General features: G+C 30.4%; 1 protein-coding gene across 4 annotated transcripts in view; it reads right to left on the reverse strand.

Annotated features, from left to right (window-relative positions):
- Positions 1 to 21,281, reverse strand: part of LOC134714931 (hemicentin-1-like) — a 48,824-nt gene that overhangs the window by 19,913 nt on the left and 7,630 nt on the right. Inside the window, exons 1-2 of one of the 4 annotated variants that reach the window (XM_063576648.1) lie at positions 19,514 to 20,140; positions 2,958 to 3,081 (exon numbers count right to left, since the gene is read on the reverse strand). In XM_063576648.1, the coding sequence (XP_063432718.1) occupies positions 2,958 to 3,054 (97 nt within the window). In that variant the 5' untranslated portion in view covers positions 3,055 to 3,081; positions 19,514 to 20,140. Of the gene's footprint in view, positions 1 to 2,957; positions 3,082 to 19,513; positions 20,141 to 21,281 lie in introns of those variants that run through there. The other 3 variants (XM_063576646.1, XM_063576644.1, XM_063576645.1) reach the window with 3 other exon arrangements.

Here is a 21,281-nt window from a genome sequence, read left to right on the forward strand (position 1 = left end):
ACTCATAAATTTATATTAATCTAGTACAAATGTACGTATTGGTTACAATTATAGTGTTGACCATATTACAGACCTGTCAAAAATAGACAAAAGTAAAACTGAGAAAGCAAAAATGTTACTGTATTAAACGCTATATCGAGGAAAAGAAGTAATAATAGTTATACGCGCTTGTTTATCAGAGGTTTATTAATGGATAAAACCTACATGTATCGTCGTAAATGGTGATGAAAATGTCAAAATACAGAACATAAATGTTATATATTGGTTCCAGTTTATTAATTTTCTCCCAAGCAATCGACAGTAGCTAAATCTGTTCAAACGTCAACAGAATTACCTCATCAAAGCAGGGAGTAGAGCGGACAATTCTATAAAATCTAATAGAAGATACAGCAGAGGTTTCTCATACATTTACATATGGAACGTGTAAACAAAATAGGCACGTTCATGTGTTGATAAAGAATAAAAAAACACATTTTTGATGTAATGTTCAGAAAGAATATTAATTACACAATATAACAATTTAAAAATCGCATTAGTTTTTTTGTTGCTCTTTTACATTTAAATTTATTTATTATCTGTATTTAATTAATCGACGTATGCACATTTATTTAAAAGTATTTCTGCATGTACAGTCAAAAAGGAAATGCACAATCAAATACGAGTTGATTGAATTAAGAACCATTTATTTTCTCTTCTAACAGCCATGACCTTTCATGACACACCACGATAATTCTACTTGACGGATATAATTCAAGTTTAAAAGCCAATACACATCGACCAACAATATGCTTAATGTATTTCCACTAACTAGTTAAGTCAGCTATAACTAATATTTAGTTAATGACAAAGATATTCATTTATTATCATTCTTATTTCCATGTTGAATTGGTATCAATCAGAATTCATTACACCAATGCCATACAGATGACGGTGACCTGTAAACAAACTCTACCACTCAAAAGTTACAGAAATCGGCAATGCTGAAGTCATAAGCCAAAGTTAGCGTGTAGTCATATAATAGCAAAACTCAGAAGGCAAGCTTGATGTGATTGCACATAGTCGTGAACGAACGATCGAGCGATGGTTTGGATATTCGGAGGGGGCCCCTCAAATCTCTATTCTCTTATATTTTTCAAAAGCATATGTTTTCTTTTCTCTTTTCTCTATATAGATATAGGAAGATGTGGTGTGAGTGCCAATGAGACAACTCTCCATCCAAGTAACAATTTAAAAAGTAAACCATTACAGGTTAAAGTACGGCCTTTTTCCTTTTTTATATATATTTTATCACCCATTACTCAAAGTTCTTTGTTATTTTTTTGTTTGTTTTCTTAATCATTTTTATTTTGGCACTTTTATTGAGTTAAAAAAATAATCATAAACATGGATTAATCTATGACAAACGAGACGATTTTAATTTTAAAATTATCAATTTCCCCCAATTAAGTAGTAATATACCAACTTCACCTGCATATGGAATATACATTTCCCAACTTATTAGGTATTCAAGAGCTTGCAGCTCCTATTCAGACTTTGTAAAACGTCACCAGTGTCTGAGCAGAAAGTTGATGAACCAGGGGTATGTCAAATAACGTCTCGTCCTTTTTCTAAAAAAGTTCATCGGAAGATACCCAGAACTTTTTGATAAATATTCCGTATCAACTTCACAAATAATACAAGATGATCTTCCGAGGTATAGATTTTGCGTACTGACGTTGGTTATCATCTTAATAACGTGTTATAGTATTCTTTTATTTTTTCTTTATTAATATTACTTGTACTGTTAAGTCAGTTTTTTTAGATATTCTTTTGAAGTGACTCTGTGGTTATGCAAAACATCATACTTTGAACGACAAAATTATTTCATTTATTAATATTACTTTTACTTATGGATCTTGAAATACTATGAATGACAAAACTATTTTATTCAATTATACTACTTTTTCTGTTAAGTCTGTTTTTTATGATATACATTTGACGTGAAACTGTACTTATGTATCCCGTCATACTTTGAACCACACAATTATTTTAATTCTTATTATTACTTTATGTTAAGTCTGTTTCTTGCTATATCTACTTTACGTGACTCTGCATGTATGTATGCCGTCATACTTTGAACGACAAAATTATTTTTATGTCTAAAGCTACCTGTGCGAATTTCAAACGCGTAATTTTACACCAGTACTGAAAACCTTCTATCCTTTACATAGATAAATTAAGTCGTATAAGAAAAGCAAAATGAGTATGTTAAATTTGTTGTATGCCTTTTTGTGCTTAATCCTTCGTTACATTTGTTGTTTTTATAGTGATATTAAGATGATAACACAATATTGACTGATGTACCCCTATTTTTGACATTTTTACTCTTTGAGTATGCTTGTTTTGTTCATACATCGTTAACAATGGAATGGAATTTGACGCGACTGTCATACAAGTGAGAGGTTTAGCTAGCTATAAAACCAGTTTCAATCCACCATTTTCTACATTAGAAAATGCCTGTACCAAGTCAGGAATATGACAGTTGTTATCCATTCCTTTGATGTGTTTGGACTTTTGATTTTTGATTTTCCTTTTTGAATTTTCCTCGGAGTTCAGTATTTTTGTGTTTTTACTTTTTACGATTCCCAAAATGTTATCATGCATTTTACGTGTTGAAAAATGTGACGAAAATTACATATAATTACATTTCAGATATACATATATAAAAGTTGTCGTTACAGGAAGTATAACATAAAAGGGCCTAAGCACATGATCAATTGTATAACAGAATTACATGAAGCTTAGTGGCATAAATCAAGTAGCGATAATTTGTAAATGCTTAGTATATAAAATGTTGCGAAAATTGCATATATGTGCACAGCATTCAATATTAAAATACTATTTTCAAAGTGCATTGAAAATTAATCTAACATTTAGTATCCACCATTCTTTTTAAAATAAGACAAAAACCAACTTACCACTCCACGATGACAAGAACAGGACAGCTTCTACTATGTAATACTGTATGGATATTATTCTAGAAATTTTATATAATCGTCCATTACGAATCATCATTAACCGCTATCTTTGTCATTTAAAAGCCTGCAAGTAAAATTAAAAGAAATCTTCACTTTCTAATAACAATCTTATGGAAAATGATTGTCAAGTACTGCATCACACAAAAATAAATTATATCAACATCAAGAAGAATGTTTCATAAAGAAAAATCACAATTCCATTACCGGTACATAAAGTTGTTTGTGCTTATTACCGTTTTATTACTTTTAATTACTTATTCATAAACAAGTCTCTCAGGATGTACAAATTCTACTTATATCTGACAGTAAGTATGTAGAGGTCGCTCATCTGTGTTGTGTCAACGACTCGGTACAGATGTATTAGAGACAATTGTAAACAGTAGTAAAAGTCGCTTAGTTTACTCAAATAAATGAAATTATGTTAATTTCACCACAAACTTAATGGTTTATTACAGATGAACTCTGACAGATATACACTGGACGTGTTAGTGAACTCATCCAAAATCAAAATTATTTCAAAATTATTGTAATAGCTATATATCGTCGTAAGAACTTTTAATTATCTTTCCTGTACCATGTACGACCGAGATTGTATTCCGTTACGTACGTATATCCAAGGGTAGCATGTGCTACATCTGTGTAAAATTTTATCAATATTCAGCAGCACAGCTAGAAAGAGTTGCGTTTACAGCACAGTTGGAGAGAGAGATCAACCGACGAATATGCATTAAGTGATTCCTTAAAATCACCAAAATTATTTGTTTAAGCCGGTATAATCAATCTCATATTTCACTCTGAGGGATAATTTGGTTTAGTGCATAATAATTTACAAGTTGTTTTCCTTTATCTTTTTTCCAACTATATGATATCGCGACGAATTCAATTATAACGAACCCCTTCATACCTTTCAAAAGGAATAGGTTCACTAAGACCTCTTTTTGGCCCCGAAATTTAGAAGTTTTACAAAATTGTAAAAATGTAAACTTTATGCCATTTTTTTGGAAAGTATAATACTTCTGTTACATGAAGATGGGCTGTTTTTTTATCATACAATGCACATGTATCAGGCACCAGCATCATTAAGTCATGCTAAATTACTGACATCTTCAAAAATTTTAGCATTTGAGGTAATTTTACACGGTTTCCGTTTCAAATAGAAGTGGCCGCATTCGTGTTCGTCCTTGATATTTTAATGTAAGTTGTATTTGATGATAACACAATACATATAATTTATTAAGGTTGAGGATGAACCCGGATGCGGCCACTTTCATTTTTGACAAAAAAACATCTAAACAATTACATATTATGGCATATTTGATATATTTTTGATATTTAGGCTTGATTTGGGGCGTCTTAAATGACTAAATCAGTCCAAACCTTACACAAAAACTAATTGAATCTACTTATTAAAAACGTGTGCATCTTTCATTAGATGAAGCTGAAATGTTGGGCTAAAATCGGCCCTAACCGCCCCTTCACCTTCAGAACAGAAATGTTCACGGAAATATATCAATCGTTTGTAAACAACATTTAGATGACGGAATATCAAGGATTTGGAAAAATCAAAATATATAAAATACAAAACTCCGAGGATAATTCAAAACAAAATGTGACTTATCAAATGTCAAAATCAAAAGCTCTAGCAAATTTAAACAAAATCATTGTTAGCGGATTCTAACGGTCATTCTATACAGCAATAATTGTTCTGATTCATTAATTTTCAATTTATCATTTCATTGAAAAATAATGGTTCATTATAATATCCAGATGATATTAAGTTCAACAAGATCAGAATACATCCAAATAAAATCCGAAATACTTCAATAATTACGTACATTTTGCCTGTTCTAGATCTTGGGCAATGTAAAAATGAGCCTTATTATGATTTTGACTGAAGACATTTCAAATTTAAGAAAAAAAAAGATGAGCAGTGAATATAAAAAAGAATATGATTTGAATAAAATAAAATTGCACTTTTAATTTGTCGACAATATATAATAATATTGTTATTGCAAGTTGTTTTTAGAAGGTGACAGGTATACTTTGTATAAAAGAAGTTGCTGTGGTCTTAGATGTATTTCCGTCATCAATATTTTATTTAACAGCATTATCGTCCAATTAATTTGTATGAAACTATATCAGTTGAATGTAGATTAGCTTATAAATACATGTACCTAAATGTAATTGGTTTAATTAAAATCTTCAAAGTTTTCCTATTAACATATACATGATGAGTTTTCATATAAATTAGCTTCTCAAAGTACATAGATATATACCATTATCCTTATCTTTGGTTGATCACATGTGTATGTGTATGGACTTAAGAAAACACAATATTACTAGCTACTAATAGGTTGAACTAACCTGCTGGTTACACGACTCGAGAGATGCTCCCGTTGGGTTGCTATCTCTTTGCAAACTATTGTTTGTCAGGTCTCTGTGTGGTCTGATTTTAGGTCAGTCAATATTTTTTTATTGTCCTTGACCCTTCTCCATCCCCTCCCGCCCCGATTCCCCTATGTTCAGACAGTAGCGATTTTATTAAAAAATATAGACGGTTTTCAAATCATCACTCAGCAATACACATTATGGGACTGAACCAAAACTTAATGTGTATAATTCTGTATTTTATTCAAGGGCAATGTATCAATGTTCAAGACTAGTTTTGTGAAATTGATTCATTTTTCTACACACAATTAGATTTGATATATATATATGTATCGGTGTAAATCCTTTTTTTGATTCGTACATTGACTTGTGGTATTGTATTCTCTTATAAACGGAAATAGTTCTATATTTCCGAAATAATTCAATAGACCCGTTTCCAATATCGCGTTCGTAAAAACAATTATAGTTGTCCATTGAGAAAATATGTCTGTTCAATACTTGTATCTTTTGTTTGTTTTAGCCTTGGAAAAACGATCACCAGCGCAGTAGTTAACATTTCGGTGTTGAATATCAATAATGTGGACATTTTTATAAATTTCCTGTAAACAAAACCTTGAAATTTTCGAAAAAAAATAATGATTTCTTATCCCGGGCAACTTTTTGAAATTTTGGATTTTCATTGCTCTTCAGCTTTGTACTTGTTTGGCTTTATAAATATTTTGATATGAGCGTCACTGATCAGTCTTATTTAGACGAAACGCGCGTCTGGCGTACTAAATTATAATCCTGGTACCTTTGATAACTATTTACACCACTGGGTCGATGCCACTGCTGGTGGACGTTTTGTCACCAGCCCAGTAGTCAATATCTCGGTGATGACATAACAATAATATGGTCATTTTTATAAATTTCCTGTATACAAAACCTTGAAATTTTCGAAAAACTAAGGATTTTCTTATCCCGGGCATAGATTATCTCAGACGAATTTGGCACAACTTTTTGAAATTTTGGATTCTCAATGCTCTTCAACTCTGCACTTGTTTGGCTTTATAAATATTTTGATATGAGCGTCACTAATGAGTCTTATGTAGACGAAACGCGCGTCTGGCGTACTAAATTATAATCCTGGTACCTTTGATAACTAATTAGCCTTGGAAAAACAGTTTGTTTATACAAGTATTTTTTGGTTTCTTTTCATCAATGTTAGTGAATGTTTATTATTACTTTTATTATTATTATCACTATTACTATTATCCTTATTATAAGTAGAAGTAGTAGTAGTATAACCTACCTTCCCTAAAATGTCGTATGGTAAAAACAAATAGGAGAAAAACACTACGCTGTACATGTAAAATTCTTCAACTTGTCAACTTCTAGTTTATATTTTGGTCCGTGTATCTGTTTATATATTTTTGTATTTTTAGCATATTGTCCATATAACGATGGGACCGTGGGCATGTCACTGTTGAGAAATGTTGACATCATCACATTCGGCATAGGTTCTAGTTTGAATTTTTAGATCTGTGTCAATTGCATTACCAAGAACAAGCAATATGAAGCAGACCTTTTAGTTTTTGGTGATATTATTTAACTAAGTAAAATTTCACTGGGATATTTGAGAGGTATATGTATTATATTTTCATTTTTTTATAACGGTCAGACAACTTGCGAATCTACATAACATCTATAAAGCTATAGAAGGACATCGTGTATTTGTTTTCATAAATGTGAACTTTCAATGTAACCTGGTGTAACCCTTGGAGGTGTAATAACACCATATCATGGTACGTCACATCCGGTTGTATAAGAAAGTAGGTCTACAAAAATATTCCCTTGAATTTGACAGTTGTAGAAAATTAATTAGATATCGGAAGATGTGGTGTGAGTGCCAATGAGACAACTCTCCATCCAAGTAACAATTTAAAAAGTAAACCATTATAGGTTAAGCCTACATTTCAATGCACTTAAATTTTTCTGAGCCATAAACATGTTTGTTGGGTGTCTGAAAGAATCATGCCTTTTTGATTTGATGGTCTTATAAAATATTTTGGAAAGTTAAGGTTATATAGTTCCCAAAGCAGGTAACCAGTACATAACAGTGTAAAAATTGTGTTGTTTACTTCTGGTGATGGTTAATTTCTTATATGCAATGAAATGTAGTGTGACATTTTCACTGTAGCACTGGGAAGGTTTAACTTTATACATGCAAAGTATTTCTTTTGTTGAAATAAAGGTAAATACTGTACTTTTTCTTAAAAAGTGCCAATTAAACAAAGACTAATAGGGGAAAATCAATGGTGATATTATACCTCGATAATCATTGATTGATGTAGAAGTTATATTTAGGTATACAGCGTGTTAGTATAACTGATTTTTCTGTTCAAAGTCATTTAAAATATTTTCAAGTCTTCGATTCAAATATGATATTTTATTATGGATAACAAGTTTTTATCATTGTTACTGATGGTAAAATAGGAAGTTAGTATGAAATGTTGATTTGATAATTAAAATATCAACCGTAACACAAACAAACAAACAAACAAGTAAATTCAAATGTATAGAGACACTGGTACGTTGACAATTCGTGGCATGCTTGCGTTACCAGTCTTTGGATTTCTAGCCTTTGATCCAATGGTATATATACTTCTTTTAAAAAGCTCCACTTTATAATTTTTCTATCTGAGATTGTCTAATTATTTTAAACAAAACGTTTGTACCAAGTCAAGAAGATGGCCATTGTTATATTATTGTTCGTTTCTGTGTGTGTTACATTTTAACGTTGCGTCGATTGTTTTCTCTTCTTTTTTAGTGTAAATTCACATTGCGATAAGACGTGTCACGGTACTTGTCTATCCCAAATTCATGTATTTGGTTTTGATGTTATATTTGTTATTTTCGTGGGATTTTGTCTGATGCTTGGTCCGTTTCTGTGTGTGTTACATTTCAGTGTTGTGTCGTTGTTCTCCTCTTTATATATTTTCCCGATCTTGTTTTTTGTCCATGGATTTATGAGTTTTGAACAGCGGTATACTGCTGTTGCCTTTATTGATAAAAAAAACCCATGCTATCTTCATTTCAAATCATATCTGAAAAAGTTATCAAGATTTGCGTTTTATATGGCCAGAGTTTCATTCTCTTGTAGCTTTTAATTTTTGTAAGCGTCAGATGTTTGTCAACCTTGTAAATTAGAGGATGATGCTGATATAACACATATATTTTACGCAACTGTTACATACAGGCAATGTACTGCATGGCTTTCAAAACACACTTTATATAGCTAGACGTCAATAAAAAGACAATTGAGCTATTAATATTACAAATCGTCGATGGGCATTGTCTAATTGGTAATTATATCAGATCTCGCCTTTTTATAGAGAAGAGGTATTGATTCCGAATTCTGATATACCTGAATTATTTTTTCGATATATGCAGACAAAATGGTCATGCAAATCTTTTATACAATTATAGTGATACAAAGAATGATAAAGCTACCACTGTGCTGTATTATTACGTTAAAACAACATTACATCATCAATATAGTCCCAATAAAACTAAAGATGATAATAATCACATAAAATGTAATGAAAAGATATATTTAAAAGAGACGCATTGCATAACAAATTATTAAATTTAACTGTATGTAAGAAATTGTCTGGTTTTTTGGGAAACCTGGTTTTTACTATCGACACCCTAAGGGCAGTTTGCTTATTCTTGTCGTCTTGTGATAATTATCCTTTAGAAAAGCCAGTGAAAATGATTTATTCGTACTACTAGTTCTTTGTTGTTGTCGAGATTACTGATTGAGATGTTTTTTGTTTGTATTTTAAAATAAGCTTTATCAAGGTGAACGCAGCAATCATAAACCTGTGCTGGCGTGTCAAATCTATATGTTAAAGATAAACCAGAGATGAAAAATTGTATAGAAGCCAAAAAGATAATTTTATTTATAGAGCATTTTCAAAACATAATTGATAAATATGTCATCGGTGTAAATGTTTCATTGAAATACTTTGTAACTCGTTAAATTTATTGTATCAATATTGTAACACTCAAATTGAGGTATCTGTTATGTAATTATAACAAAATTGTATTTAACATTTTTTGGAGAAGAGAATCGTTCATCACTTTTACATTTTGTTACGTTTGATTGGATTTTTTTTTTTTGATATACGAAAAAAAACACTGACATACATATTATTTTGTTGAATGATTAATGCAAGTGGAAGCGTGAAATTATAATTCGATATAAGCAGCCAGTTTATTTCAATTTTGTCAAAATAAGCTAAAGAATTATTCACTTGCAAGTTAATAATTTGACCCCATCGAATCCGTATTTATGTGACCTTTAATTCACCCCATCAGCTAGAGATGGACTGTACATTATTTTGGGATGTTCGGCTATTAAAAGTTAAAGGATGTCAACATTGATAGTTGATCTACAAAAAATGATTCTTATACAAGTAACAACGATGATTAAAACATATTTAAATCAATAATATGAAATCAAACAGACCTAAAGAAATCCATTTACACGTGTTCGGATAAATTGTTTATAATCTATATTTATCTTTATATTTGGTTATATAACCATCGGCAGGCATCGGATGGCTCCTCGAGAGTTAATTAAATGACGTCTTGACTAAAATACACACGAAAAGGTGATACACATTATTGGGTCCGTGTATCATAAATTATTTATGCTAGACTTTTCATTATTTAGATACTCGTTTAAGTATTTTATAAATCAAATATGAGAATTTGAAGTCAAATCGGTAAACAAGAATTTAACACTTATTGCAACTGTAGGTTACGTAGCGAGAATAATATAACTTGGAATTTGGAAACGTAAATTTGAAAGTGAGAAATATTAGAATAAAATAGAGAAATATTAAGAAATAATGACAAATATCAAGTTGAGACTGACAAATATCAAGTTGAATCTGAGAAATGACAATTTGGTACAGAGAAATATCAAGTTCGAATTTACAAATATCAAATTGAACAGAGAAATGTCAATTTGGAATAAATAAATGTCAAATTTAAATTTAGATGTTAAATTTGAACTAAAAAATGTCAATTTGGAAATTAAAAGTGTCAACTAAGGACTAAGAAATATAAACTTGAAATTAATGAGAAATGAGAACATTTAAGAATAGAATGTTCATAGCATTGTGTTTTGTTTTGTAGTAATGATATAATTATTGTAATTGACATTTATGAATATAAATTATTTAAACATTTGTCTTTTGTTGAAGAAGGAATAATGACCAAATTCCAACCATATTCCAAAAAAACATAGAACATGCAGTTATACGTATTTATTGCAAACTATAAGAGGTGATTTTCGTATAAGTTAATCTGTATCTTAAAAATGCGTAAATATTTTAAGCAAAGGGTGAAAAGTATGGTATATTTATGTATCCGGTATAAGATTGAAAAAGATTAATATATGGTTTTTTTTCTCAATATTGCTTTTATGTCCAATTCAAACATACACATCCCTTATCCTCTAGAAACAATGAAGGGGATATAAGCTTAAACTACTGTTGAATTTAATTTAATTGTCATTCTTTATTATAATAAGCAAAACCAAACAAAAACATAAGACCATTAATAAACAAGAGGCTGTCACAACGACAGCAAACCGGATTTATTAACATTTAATTGTGTCCTGGCAATATCACAAGAACCATTACTGATGAATGGTGAAAGTAAAAATCGTCAATATCAAATTTTATCAAATTTTATCTCCATTTTGTAGTCCGAAAAGCTTAGATTGAATGGTTCATGGGAAAATGCAACAACGTGAATGGAAACGCCATTTTACGATCTTTCAAGAACCATAAGTCCTGAACGGTAAAAGTCAAAATCGTCATTATTGAACATGACCTCTATTTTGTTATCAGTAACAACATATAAAAAATTCAAAAGCTTTGGTTGTATGGTTCATGAGAAACTGCACGGACACGACTGGAACCTCCATTTTTCAATCTTTCAAGAACCATAACTCCTGAACGGTAAAAGTCAAAATCGTCATTATTGAACTTGATCTCCATTTTGTCGTCAGTAACAATATATTAAAATTTAGGAAACTTTGGTAGAACAGTTCATGCATAAATGCACGGACATGACTGGAAACTCCATTTTTCAATCTTTCAAGAACCATAACTCTTGAACGGTAAAAGTCAAAATCGTCATTATTGAACTAGACCTCCATTTTGTTATCGGTAACAACATATTAAAATTTGGGTAGCTTCGGTAGAACAGTTCATGCGTAAATGCACGGACACGACTGGAAACTCCATTTTTCAATCTTTCAAGAACCATAACTCCTGAACGGTAAGAGTCAAAATCGCCATTATTGAACTTGACAGATAGAAATATGTGCAAATTAGAACAATTTCATATGTATATTCAGGCTTTACATATTGATAACTCTTCTTAGTCACATGGCTGATTGTCTGTACATTTAATGAAATAATCATTTAAACGAAAAAGGCTGTTTTCAAAGGGAGAAAAATTGATAAAAAATATTATTATAAAATTAACACATAATCAATATTTTGAAACTTATTAACAGTAATTTTTGGTATAGAAGCATCATAAATTATTATCTGCATGCTGGTTAATTATATAATGATCCTTTTCATAATAGATTTAAACACTAAATTAAGAAAGTTATTCATAATGTATGCCATAAAAAAAAATCCAATAAACATGCAGACTGTATACCAACAAAGGACGGAGTGGACGTCTATGGTAGTATAACATACTGATAACCTTTTGGTATTTGCCATTTACAGGATATTAGCAGTATAAATTATCCCTCGCCAATCTATCGTTGGTAAATGTATATTTAAATTTAAAATGTATTGTCAATATGTAAATTATATAGATAGCACACTTTTGGTGTTCAAGTTTGAATCTATTTCATTTTACTCTGATTTTTAATAAAACGAAAGAAAATATGGGAATACTGAAAGGATAGCATATAGAAAAACAGACTGACAATCTTAAACAATATGGCTTTACAAATTTCAATAAATACTTTAAAATGGGCATTAAAAAAATCATATCATGTAAAAACATCTGGCGAATATGTATTAAAGCCAAGTGTATTATACCCCTGTTTAGATATCATCAATCGATTGAGAGAAGACGACTCCGGGTTACAAACTCTAACCGAGGGAAACACATCAATTAGTAAAGAAATACAACGGAACACCAGAATCACTGAAGTGCAACAGAAAATACCAAAACAAATGAGAACCAAGCATATGCATGTTAATTGCAGACTTGGAAAATCACATAATGAGAATTATGAATTAAAACTAAAACGATTACCTACATATAATCCTTTGCGAAAAAATACTAGTACCCCAATTTTATGGCTATTTACTGCACGCAGGACGACCGGCGAACAGTAGAAAATAGCTGTATATTACAGGTCTTGCCAGAACACGTTATTATAGAGTTATTTAATACTGGTCCTAATGGAATACTTTAGTATCAGGTTGCATATTACCTGTCCGAGAGAAATAGTTTACAAATGATATCATAAAAAATAACAATTTCCGTTTGACGTCTAGCTCAAATTGATGCATTTTTCTTTATTGCATCTAATTTTTGATAACATTTTGATAATGTGTTAGCCCTAAAGTTAGAAAAACTAGACAGAGTCAGCTGTCGGGACTTCATCTGTTTGTTAAAAAATCCCTTGCTGATTGAGATTCATTTAAGTGAGCGGATAGATATGTAAGTTACGATCATGTTTTTCTTCTACATGGGGACGTACATTCAATGTCACAATGTTAAGCGTCTTGAAGATTTGAAAGGATTCATGAAAGATCTGATGCAAATCATAGTATCAGACCCGTCTTATTACTGTAACTGCATATGGCTAATAAGTCCTTAGGCTAATGTAATGTATCAGGCAAACGCCATTGTATTACATCATGACCAATAGTAATGTGTTCAAAGAATAAGGAGCCATTAAATTTGTAAGCTCTGCGCGTTGACACCTACATATAGGTACGAGTTCAACGGAAATTTAAAAACTCTGGTAAACGGCCACTTATGTAATTTTTTGGGAAATATATATAAAGCGTATAAACAATCTTGAGAAAATATCAATTACTAGTATCCGAATTGTTCCAGCAAACACAAACGATGACATCGTTATAACTAGTTAATCATTTACACGACATTTATTGTCTGATCAACTGATCAGAAAATAAATTACAAAAACACCGAAATTTGATGAAAATTCAAAACGAATGTGTGACAGTCGTATTTACATCGATGTGTAAACAAAGCAAGTTTTAGGTCCTGTCCGGTATTCAATATTGGCGAGTTGTTCTCTATTTAATTCTACTATCCACTTAAGCTTGAATGTTTAACGATACTGCTTTGAAAGACTACTATCGAATTTCAATATCATCAACATAAGATACAAAGGTTAATGAAATTGTTAAAACTGTTAATTGCTTTATCAATAAAACTCGTTATTTATAACCTATCATTATTATATTGAATACTTCAAGCATAACACACTTAAGCTCCAAAAATGCACTCTTGTATCTTTTGTCCTTCTTTTGTGTATGCAACATTTATTTGTTTCAGTGCTTTGGCACCAACCCAGTTCTATACTATTGAATCGCGTATAAAATTAAAACCCCAGGGCCGTGTCAATGACATTATTCAAAGATACATCTTCAGAATTTATTTAGGATTATGCTAGTACTTAGCTTAGACATATCCTAGGGTGTGAAACAATGCTTTATCATAAATGTCATCTATACAATTGTCCTAAGATTATCCTTATACTTTCATCTGCTGATGAAAAATAAATAAAACGAAGTTTACAATATATATGCATTACATTGTTTTTTACATATAAAAAGGAATGTGGTATTATTTTGTACGCAAAATAAACTTTAATAAGAGTAACATTTCGTTTAATAATCATACCAACACTTTTAATAATACAGAATGATTATAATATATATATATAATTAGTTATCAAAAGTACCAGGATTCTAATTTTATACGCCAGACGCGCGTTTCGTCTAAATAAGACTCATCAGTGACACTCAGAATAGCTAAAAAGCAACATAAATACAAAGTTGAAGAGCATTGAGGATCCAAAATGCCAAAAAGTTGTGCCAAATACGGCTAAGGTAATCTACTCCTGGGGTAAGGAAATCCTTAGTTTTTCGAAAAATTCAAAGTTTTGTAAACAGAAAATTTATAAAAATGACCATATAATTGACATTCATGTCAACACCGAAGTGCTGACTACTGGCCTGGTGATACCCTCGGGGACGAAACGTCCACCAGCAGTGGCATCGACCCAGTGGTGTAAATAGTTATCAAAAGTACCAGGATTCTAATTTTATCCGCCACACGCGCGTTTCGTCTAAATAAAACTCATCAGTGACGCTCAGATCAAAATAGTTAAAAAGCCAAATAAATACAAAGTTGAAGAGCATTAAGGATCCAAAATTCCAAAAAGTTGTGCCAAATACGGCTATATATAAGAAAGAAACTAACGAATGCGTATGAAACAAACACAACGAGAAAATCCCGCAATCGGAGGCGTTGATCAACTAGACCTTACACAAAAATGTGTACTAGTTTAGTAAAAATGAACGTCGTCCAAAACATATCATTAAACAACAAAAAAACAAAACAAAAAAAACCATACAAGGCTAACAAAGTTCAATGGCTCCTGACTAAAAAGTGTTGTGAGATCTGAAATCTCTCCTGTGACCTCTAACTAATGTAACGATTTGATTAATGTATAAATTAATTCAACACGAGTAAACATAGCAGTTCAAATATTTCGGAAGCAGAAATTTAAACTTTCCTGGCTGCCGTCAACAAGCAAAGAGGTATTTTTGTTATAATAAATCATAACATGGACACTGTCATTTAAATTCAGAGGACATGCTATACAGAGTAAAAAGGATGACTAATCCTGATTCGTCTTCGTCGGCACCTGAGATACAAATATATATTTAAGCACTGAGTTGCAAAGAAGATATATAAAAGTTGCACAAAGAAAAGCAACATATCTATATGTTTTGGACATACACATTTTGCCTAATATTTGTTTCTTTATTTCAAGCAGGGTTTGCTGTTGAAATCAATATACTGAAGTATCTGTCTAGATAAATGCTACTTTATTCGTGTTATATGGAAAAACAATTGTCATTTGCGATCTTTATTATACACAGTGGCAGTATTTGGTTATTTATATGTCATGTTAGAATGCACTTATTGATTTGACTAAATGTGGTAAAACCATTTAAAAAAGTTCTAGTCATCAGAGAGCTTCGTTGACATGACCGTAAGTATCTTTGATGACTTTGTATATGTATTGTGAAGATCAATTGACCATATTTACCCTCAACCTATGGGAAACAAATTAAAGACGATCAAAACGGCATTAAAACTTGAACTCAAGAGCCATGATAAACATCATTAGTGTTAATTTAGATCTCTTTCTAACCTGATCGTGTCAATTTGCAAAAAATTTGAGAATATGTTTTTTTTTATATTAATAGATGCATCATATAAAACTATTAAGTATAAGTTGATAAACTTCCACTTGGAGATAACTACATGCAGAAGTTCCAAAATATGAATAAAATAGATATTCTTTTTATTTGTATGTTAAATCCAATTGTCTGATTAGTCCGTCCAGTTAATGTTGTGTCAACCGATATGCTCGTTGACTATCAGAAGTATACACTGTTAAATTTGACCTTTCTTTGAGGAATTATTTATTAAAAGATCAACTCGTTGACACCTACAGATATGTACTTGTTAAAAGAAAATTAAGAAACTTTGGTAAACCGCTTCTTATGTCATGACTCTATAAATATAAAAAAAGTGTATAGGCGATCTTGACAAATGAAAATGGTCCAATAACAACAAAAAACGACATCCTTACAGCTAGAACACCAATTAGCTCACTAAAGTATACGAATAATAGCCACTGGCCACACTAGCAGACACAAGTCCGATCAAAGAGAAGGAATCGGCGACTTGTTCTATAATTAATATCAACTACAGCTTGAATTTTGTCAACGGAGCTCCTTTGAATTTCAAAAGTTTTATATCAAAATTTATGAGCATCAACTTCAGTTATAATGTTTAACGAAACCTGTGTTTTGTTAAAGATAAAAAGATAATATCTGTATCAATGTTATCTATTATTAAAAAAAAGTCCGAAGCCAAAGAGCCAAATAGATGAATGTTTAAAATTTGAAAGGTAAGCATTTATTCGAATCAAAACAATTGAAGTACTATATGACCTAAATAAAAAGATAAATCCATCAAGGCTAGCTATGTGTGACTTATCAGCATTACATTCAAGACTCAAAACATTTCATTAACAAATGATCGCTAAAAAATTACAAAACAGGCACGTTTTGTTTATAATATTTGCGATTCCTCTGTTTGAGTGCTAGGGCACCAATAGTTGTTTACTGCTTTGAAGCGGGTACTGAATTTAAACCCGAGGACCCTGTCAATCACATCATCCAAAAATACATCTAAAGACTGTATTTAGGATTGACTTAGATTAGCTGAAACATGTTCTAGGGTGTAAACCAATACTCTATCATGAATGTCATCTATAGAATTGTGTATTTTTAGACTTTGATATATATATAGAGGTGTATACAACACAAATGTAGTATACTTTTCGTTACATATAATCTCATTATTTTCTAATGCTAAAGTAACATTTACAAGAAGAACATTTCGATAAATAAATTCAAATATGTATATCGAAACTGTTGATAACAACAAATCATAAAAAAACAAAACTTAACGAATGCATATAAATTTTATTTGACTTTATTTTTAGATTTTAATAACTTGGTCCATTACATGTATACACATAATCAACACGACTAAACATCAGAGTAAAATACTGCCTGATATACACAGATGTAGTTTATGCTACCTTTAACATATTTTTCATGGACACAGCAATTTAAATGCTGATTACATGCTATTCAGAACTATGGTCTGATTGGTCGTTGCGTGCACCTGATATTAATCATTACTATATATAATGAACTCTTTGTTGATGTTTCAATATGCCAAATGAAATTTCCTCTTTAAAGCAGCGAACTTATAAACATGTTCAAACTGTGACGCGATATACATTTTCAGATTTTTTTTAAAATTGAAGGAAAATTTACGGAAATCTATATTTTTGGAACATTAATATTTGACATATATTGTTTTTCTTTATTTCAACAAGGGATTTCTTACCAAAATCATTGTTCTGAAGTTTGTAGCTAGACAGATATATGATACTATTGTTAAATATGGAACTATCGTTGTTTTTCGCAATCTCAAACATACTCAGTGGCAATATTTTGTTCTTTACTTCGTATTTAGAATTAGGTCTTCTTTTAAAGTTTTCAGTCTATTATAAGACCATCTCTAGTCACATATACAGCTATTTAAACTGTATGACAAATTGTAGCACATATTGCATTTTAGGAGTCTCTCGTTAACCTGAACTTTACGTGGTAAGATAATTCTAAAAACGTTTTAGTCATCAGAGAGCTTCGTTGACTTGACCGTAAGTATCTTTGATGATTTTTATATGCTTTGTGAAGAACAAAATACCATATCTGCCCTCATCCTTCGAGAAACAAATCAAAGACAATCAAAATGGCAATAAAACTTAAACTCAAGAGCCATACCATCATAAGTGTTAATTTAGATAAGTATTTCTTTCTAACCTGATATTATCAATTGACAATAATTCGAGATGATTTTTTTTTATTAATAAATGCATCATTTAAAACGATAAAGTGTAAGCTGATCAATTTCATTTGAAGATTACTACATGTTGAAGTTCCAAAATATGAATAAAATCTTGTTTATAAAATATACATTCTTTTTATTTGTATGCACATATGATAGTGTGAGGTCGTTCCATTCGTCTGACTATTCCGTTCGGTTAACAGTGTGTCAACCGATATGCTCGCTGACTATCAGAAGAACACACGGTTAGATATGACCTTTTGTTCCACTGACTTAGTAGACTTTTTGTCTCCAACACTTTCAAATCAATTGATAGTTTATAAAGTACGTTTTTATTCAAGGCTATTTATACTATACATTCATTGATTGTATAATAGTTCTATGGACACACTTATAACATTGATGGCATTTCTGTGTACGAAGCATTACATATAATGGTCAATTCAAGAATCACTTACTTCTTTTACATTATGAAACCTTTCAAATATTTAATACATGCTTACAGCTCGATTGCGTCATTTTTGAATAAAACTCAATCACTGTTATCTGTATTCATAATTAATGTTCGGCGAAATTTACAATGTTTAACTATAAAAGAAGTGGTTATTTTATAAACATTATAATTCTATTAAATTAGTTTGTTATTTAAAAGAACATACGTCGAATGTTTAATCTCTTGTAGAACTCAAACAAATATGAAAACTTATCAATAGGTTTTGTACAACAAAAATTGAATAGCAAGGATTTTAAAATCTATTTCTATTTCGTAAAGTTTATTTACTTTCCGATATTTTTTTACATTAATAGTCGATCGATCATGTCAGTAAATTTTATTCAATGCTAACGTTTGTTCATTTTTTAAATGAATAAGTGTCATAATAAAAGTTCAATAAATGGTTATTTCAGTTGAAAGAGGAATGTGTCACTTTATTTATATTTAATGACTTTTTGGAATTCCTCTGAAAGTGGACGCATCATAAATATAATATCTGATGTCAATGCATAAAAAAGAGTAGGGAATCATAATACAATTGTAAAAATGGTTTTCAAAAAAATAATAAAACCACCAAAATGAAATGATATAAACATTTATTAGTGAACAAACCTTATATGATTTCAATTTTGTCCCAAAACATCAAATTAGAATTAGTTTTGGTAATGTATTCAAACGACGTTGAAAACGGGTACCGTGTAATGTTACACATAAATGACCGCTCTGAAGAATTTTATATATACATTTGACACTATTTATAACATACATGTACTTATTATTGTGCTAGATTTACGAAGTATTAAAGTAGCAAAATACATACCTAAAATTAAATATTCTTGCGTGAATTTTAAGAAATCCATTCATATAAGGAAAATAATAATTCCATCAGTATTAGAGCAACACATGTTCTGACAAATCAATGAACGACTGCTATATCCTTCTCTTATTCCGTCAATGTTTGTATATGGTCCAAAATATAAATATTTGAAGGAGTAGTACACATTTATTCCTCAATCTATCCATAGCGGATTGGAAGATTTCATTAATACATGGTGTATAATACCAGTCACAGAAAATAGCATTCAACGCGCCAATACGTTCCTTTTATAGAAATGAACTGCTTTGGTGACTTTTACACGATAAACAATCAAACAGTTATTAACTGTACAAAATATTTCTTGAAATGATAAGTCATATGGTTCAACGTAGTTCTGCTATGATAATGATTTACTTTAAATTCTCTGTTCATACTTCAAACGATTTGTGTTTTTTTAATTATTTACACAACGGTTCCTCTGGCAGTCAATAAAAATATTAATGCCTTATTGAATCCATTAGGGACATGAAATACAGCAGCGTCAATGAAAGTCAACTTCTAATATATCAACACGTTTTCATTGCCTTTAATGAGTATTCAACCTTTAGCCTAAACTTATCAAATAACTATATTTAACAAATACATTTACAGATAATTTTCAGATCGACAGTCAGAAAGCAAATGTTAAATATAATGATTTAACAATTCACATCCCTGGAGCATACTGTATTTATCAAATATATCGATATTTCAAAAGTTGGTTAGATTGCAACTAATATTTTTTCACAGGAAATGTACAATTATCCTTAATGAACGACTGTTTCCTTGTAAAAAGCGACGAATATTTAAAATAATATGTTTTACTTAAAACTCTCTGTGTGAATTAATCATATTAGTAACAGATGAAAGCGAATCAACGCCTTCGTATAATTCCCTACTTTGTTGAAATGTTTGTAGAAACCACCGAGTGTATTCCAATAGGATTATATATTTCAATTTGTTTCCCTCTAATATCATAGGTGGAGGGTTCACATAAAATACAGATGTTTGGAAACCTTATTGATGATCATCTATTTAAACTTGCATACATTTAAAATCATGAATTGAATATATATTAGACTGTTTGCTAATACATGTATACGTGTACTTAATCACTAAAATGTTTACAATAAAAAAGACAAATAAAAAAAAAATTATATATTAGACTTTTGACTAAGGATTGCGTCTTTTTTTTTTTTCATATTTTATACTTGTTGGTTTATTTACATGTTATCTACGAAATACTGCGTTCAAACAGATTAGCATATCGAAAAGAATTTTATTTAAATACTGTCACTTAATTGACGGCGAACTTATCCTTTGCTATGGTAACACTAATTTTAGAACTTAGATGCTACAAATATGTATTAAACTAGTAATAGACGAAGCGCTCTACCTTAACGCATGTCTGTATAATACTTTGTTGCTCATTTGCATAGTCTATTCAAAATGATTAATAATATATATCAGTATGGTTTTTGTGGTAAATATATAAAAAAGGGGTTATATTTAATTTGTCAAAAGTATTATGTTTATTTATATGCCAATAAGTAATCAAAATGAAATATATAAATATATGCAGTAAAAAAGTGTAAACAAAATACTGAATCCAAGCAAATTAAAGGAAATCCTTAAAACTTGACAAAACCAAACGGTATCAATTAACAGAACAAGTGAAAAACAATTGCCATAGTCTTGTCTTTGTACAAGTACTTTTCCGATGGGTTATGCA

This window comes from Mytilus trossulus, chromosome 4 (genome assembly GCF_036588685.1).
Source record: "Mytilus trossulus isolate FHL-02 chromosome 4, PNRI_Mtr1.1.1.hap1, whole genome shotgun sequence".
Classification (NCBI taxonomy): domain Eukaryota; kingdom Metazoa; phylum Mollusca; class Bivalvia; order Mytilida; family Mytilidae; genus Mytilus; species Mytilus trossulus.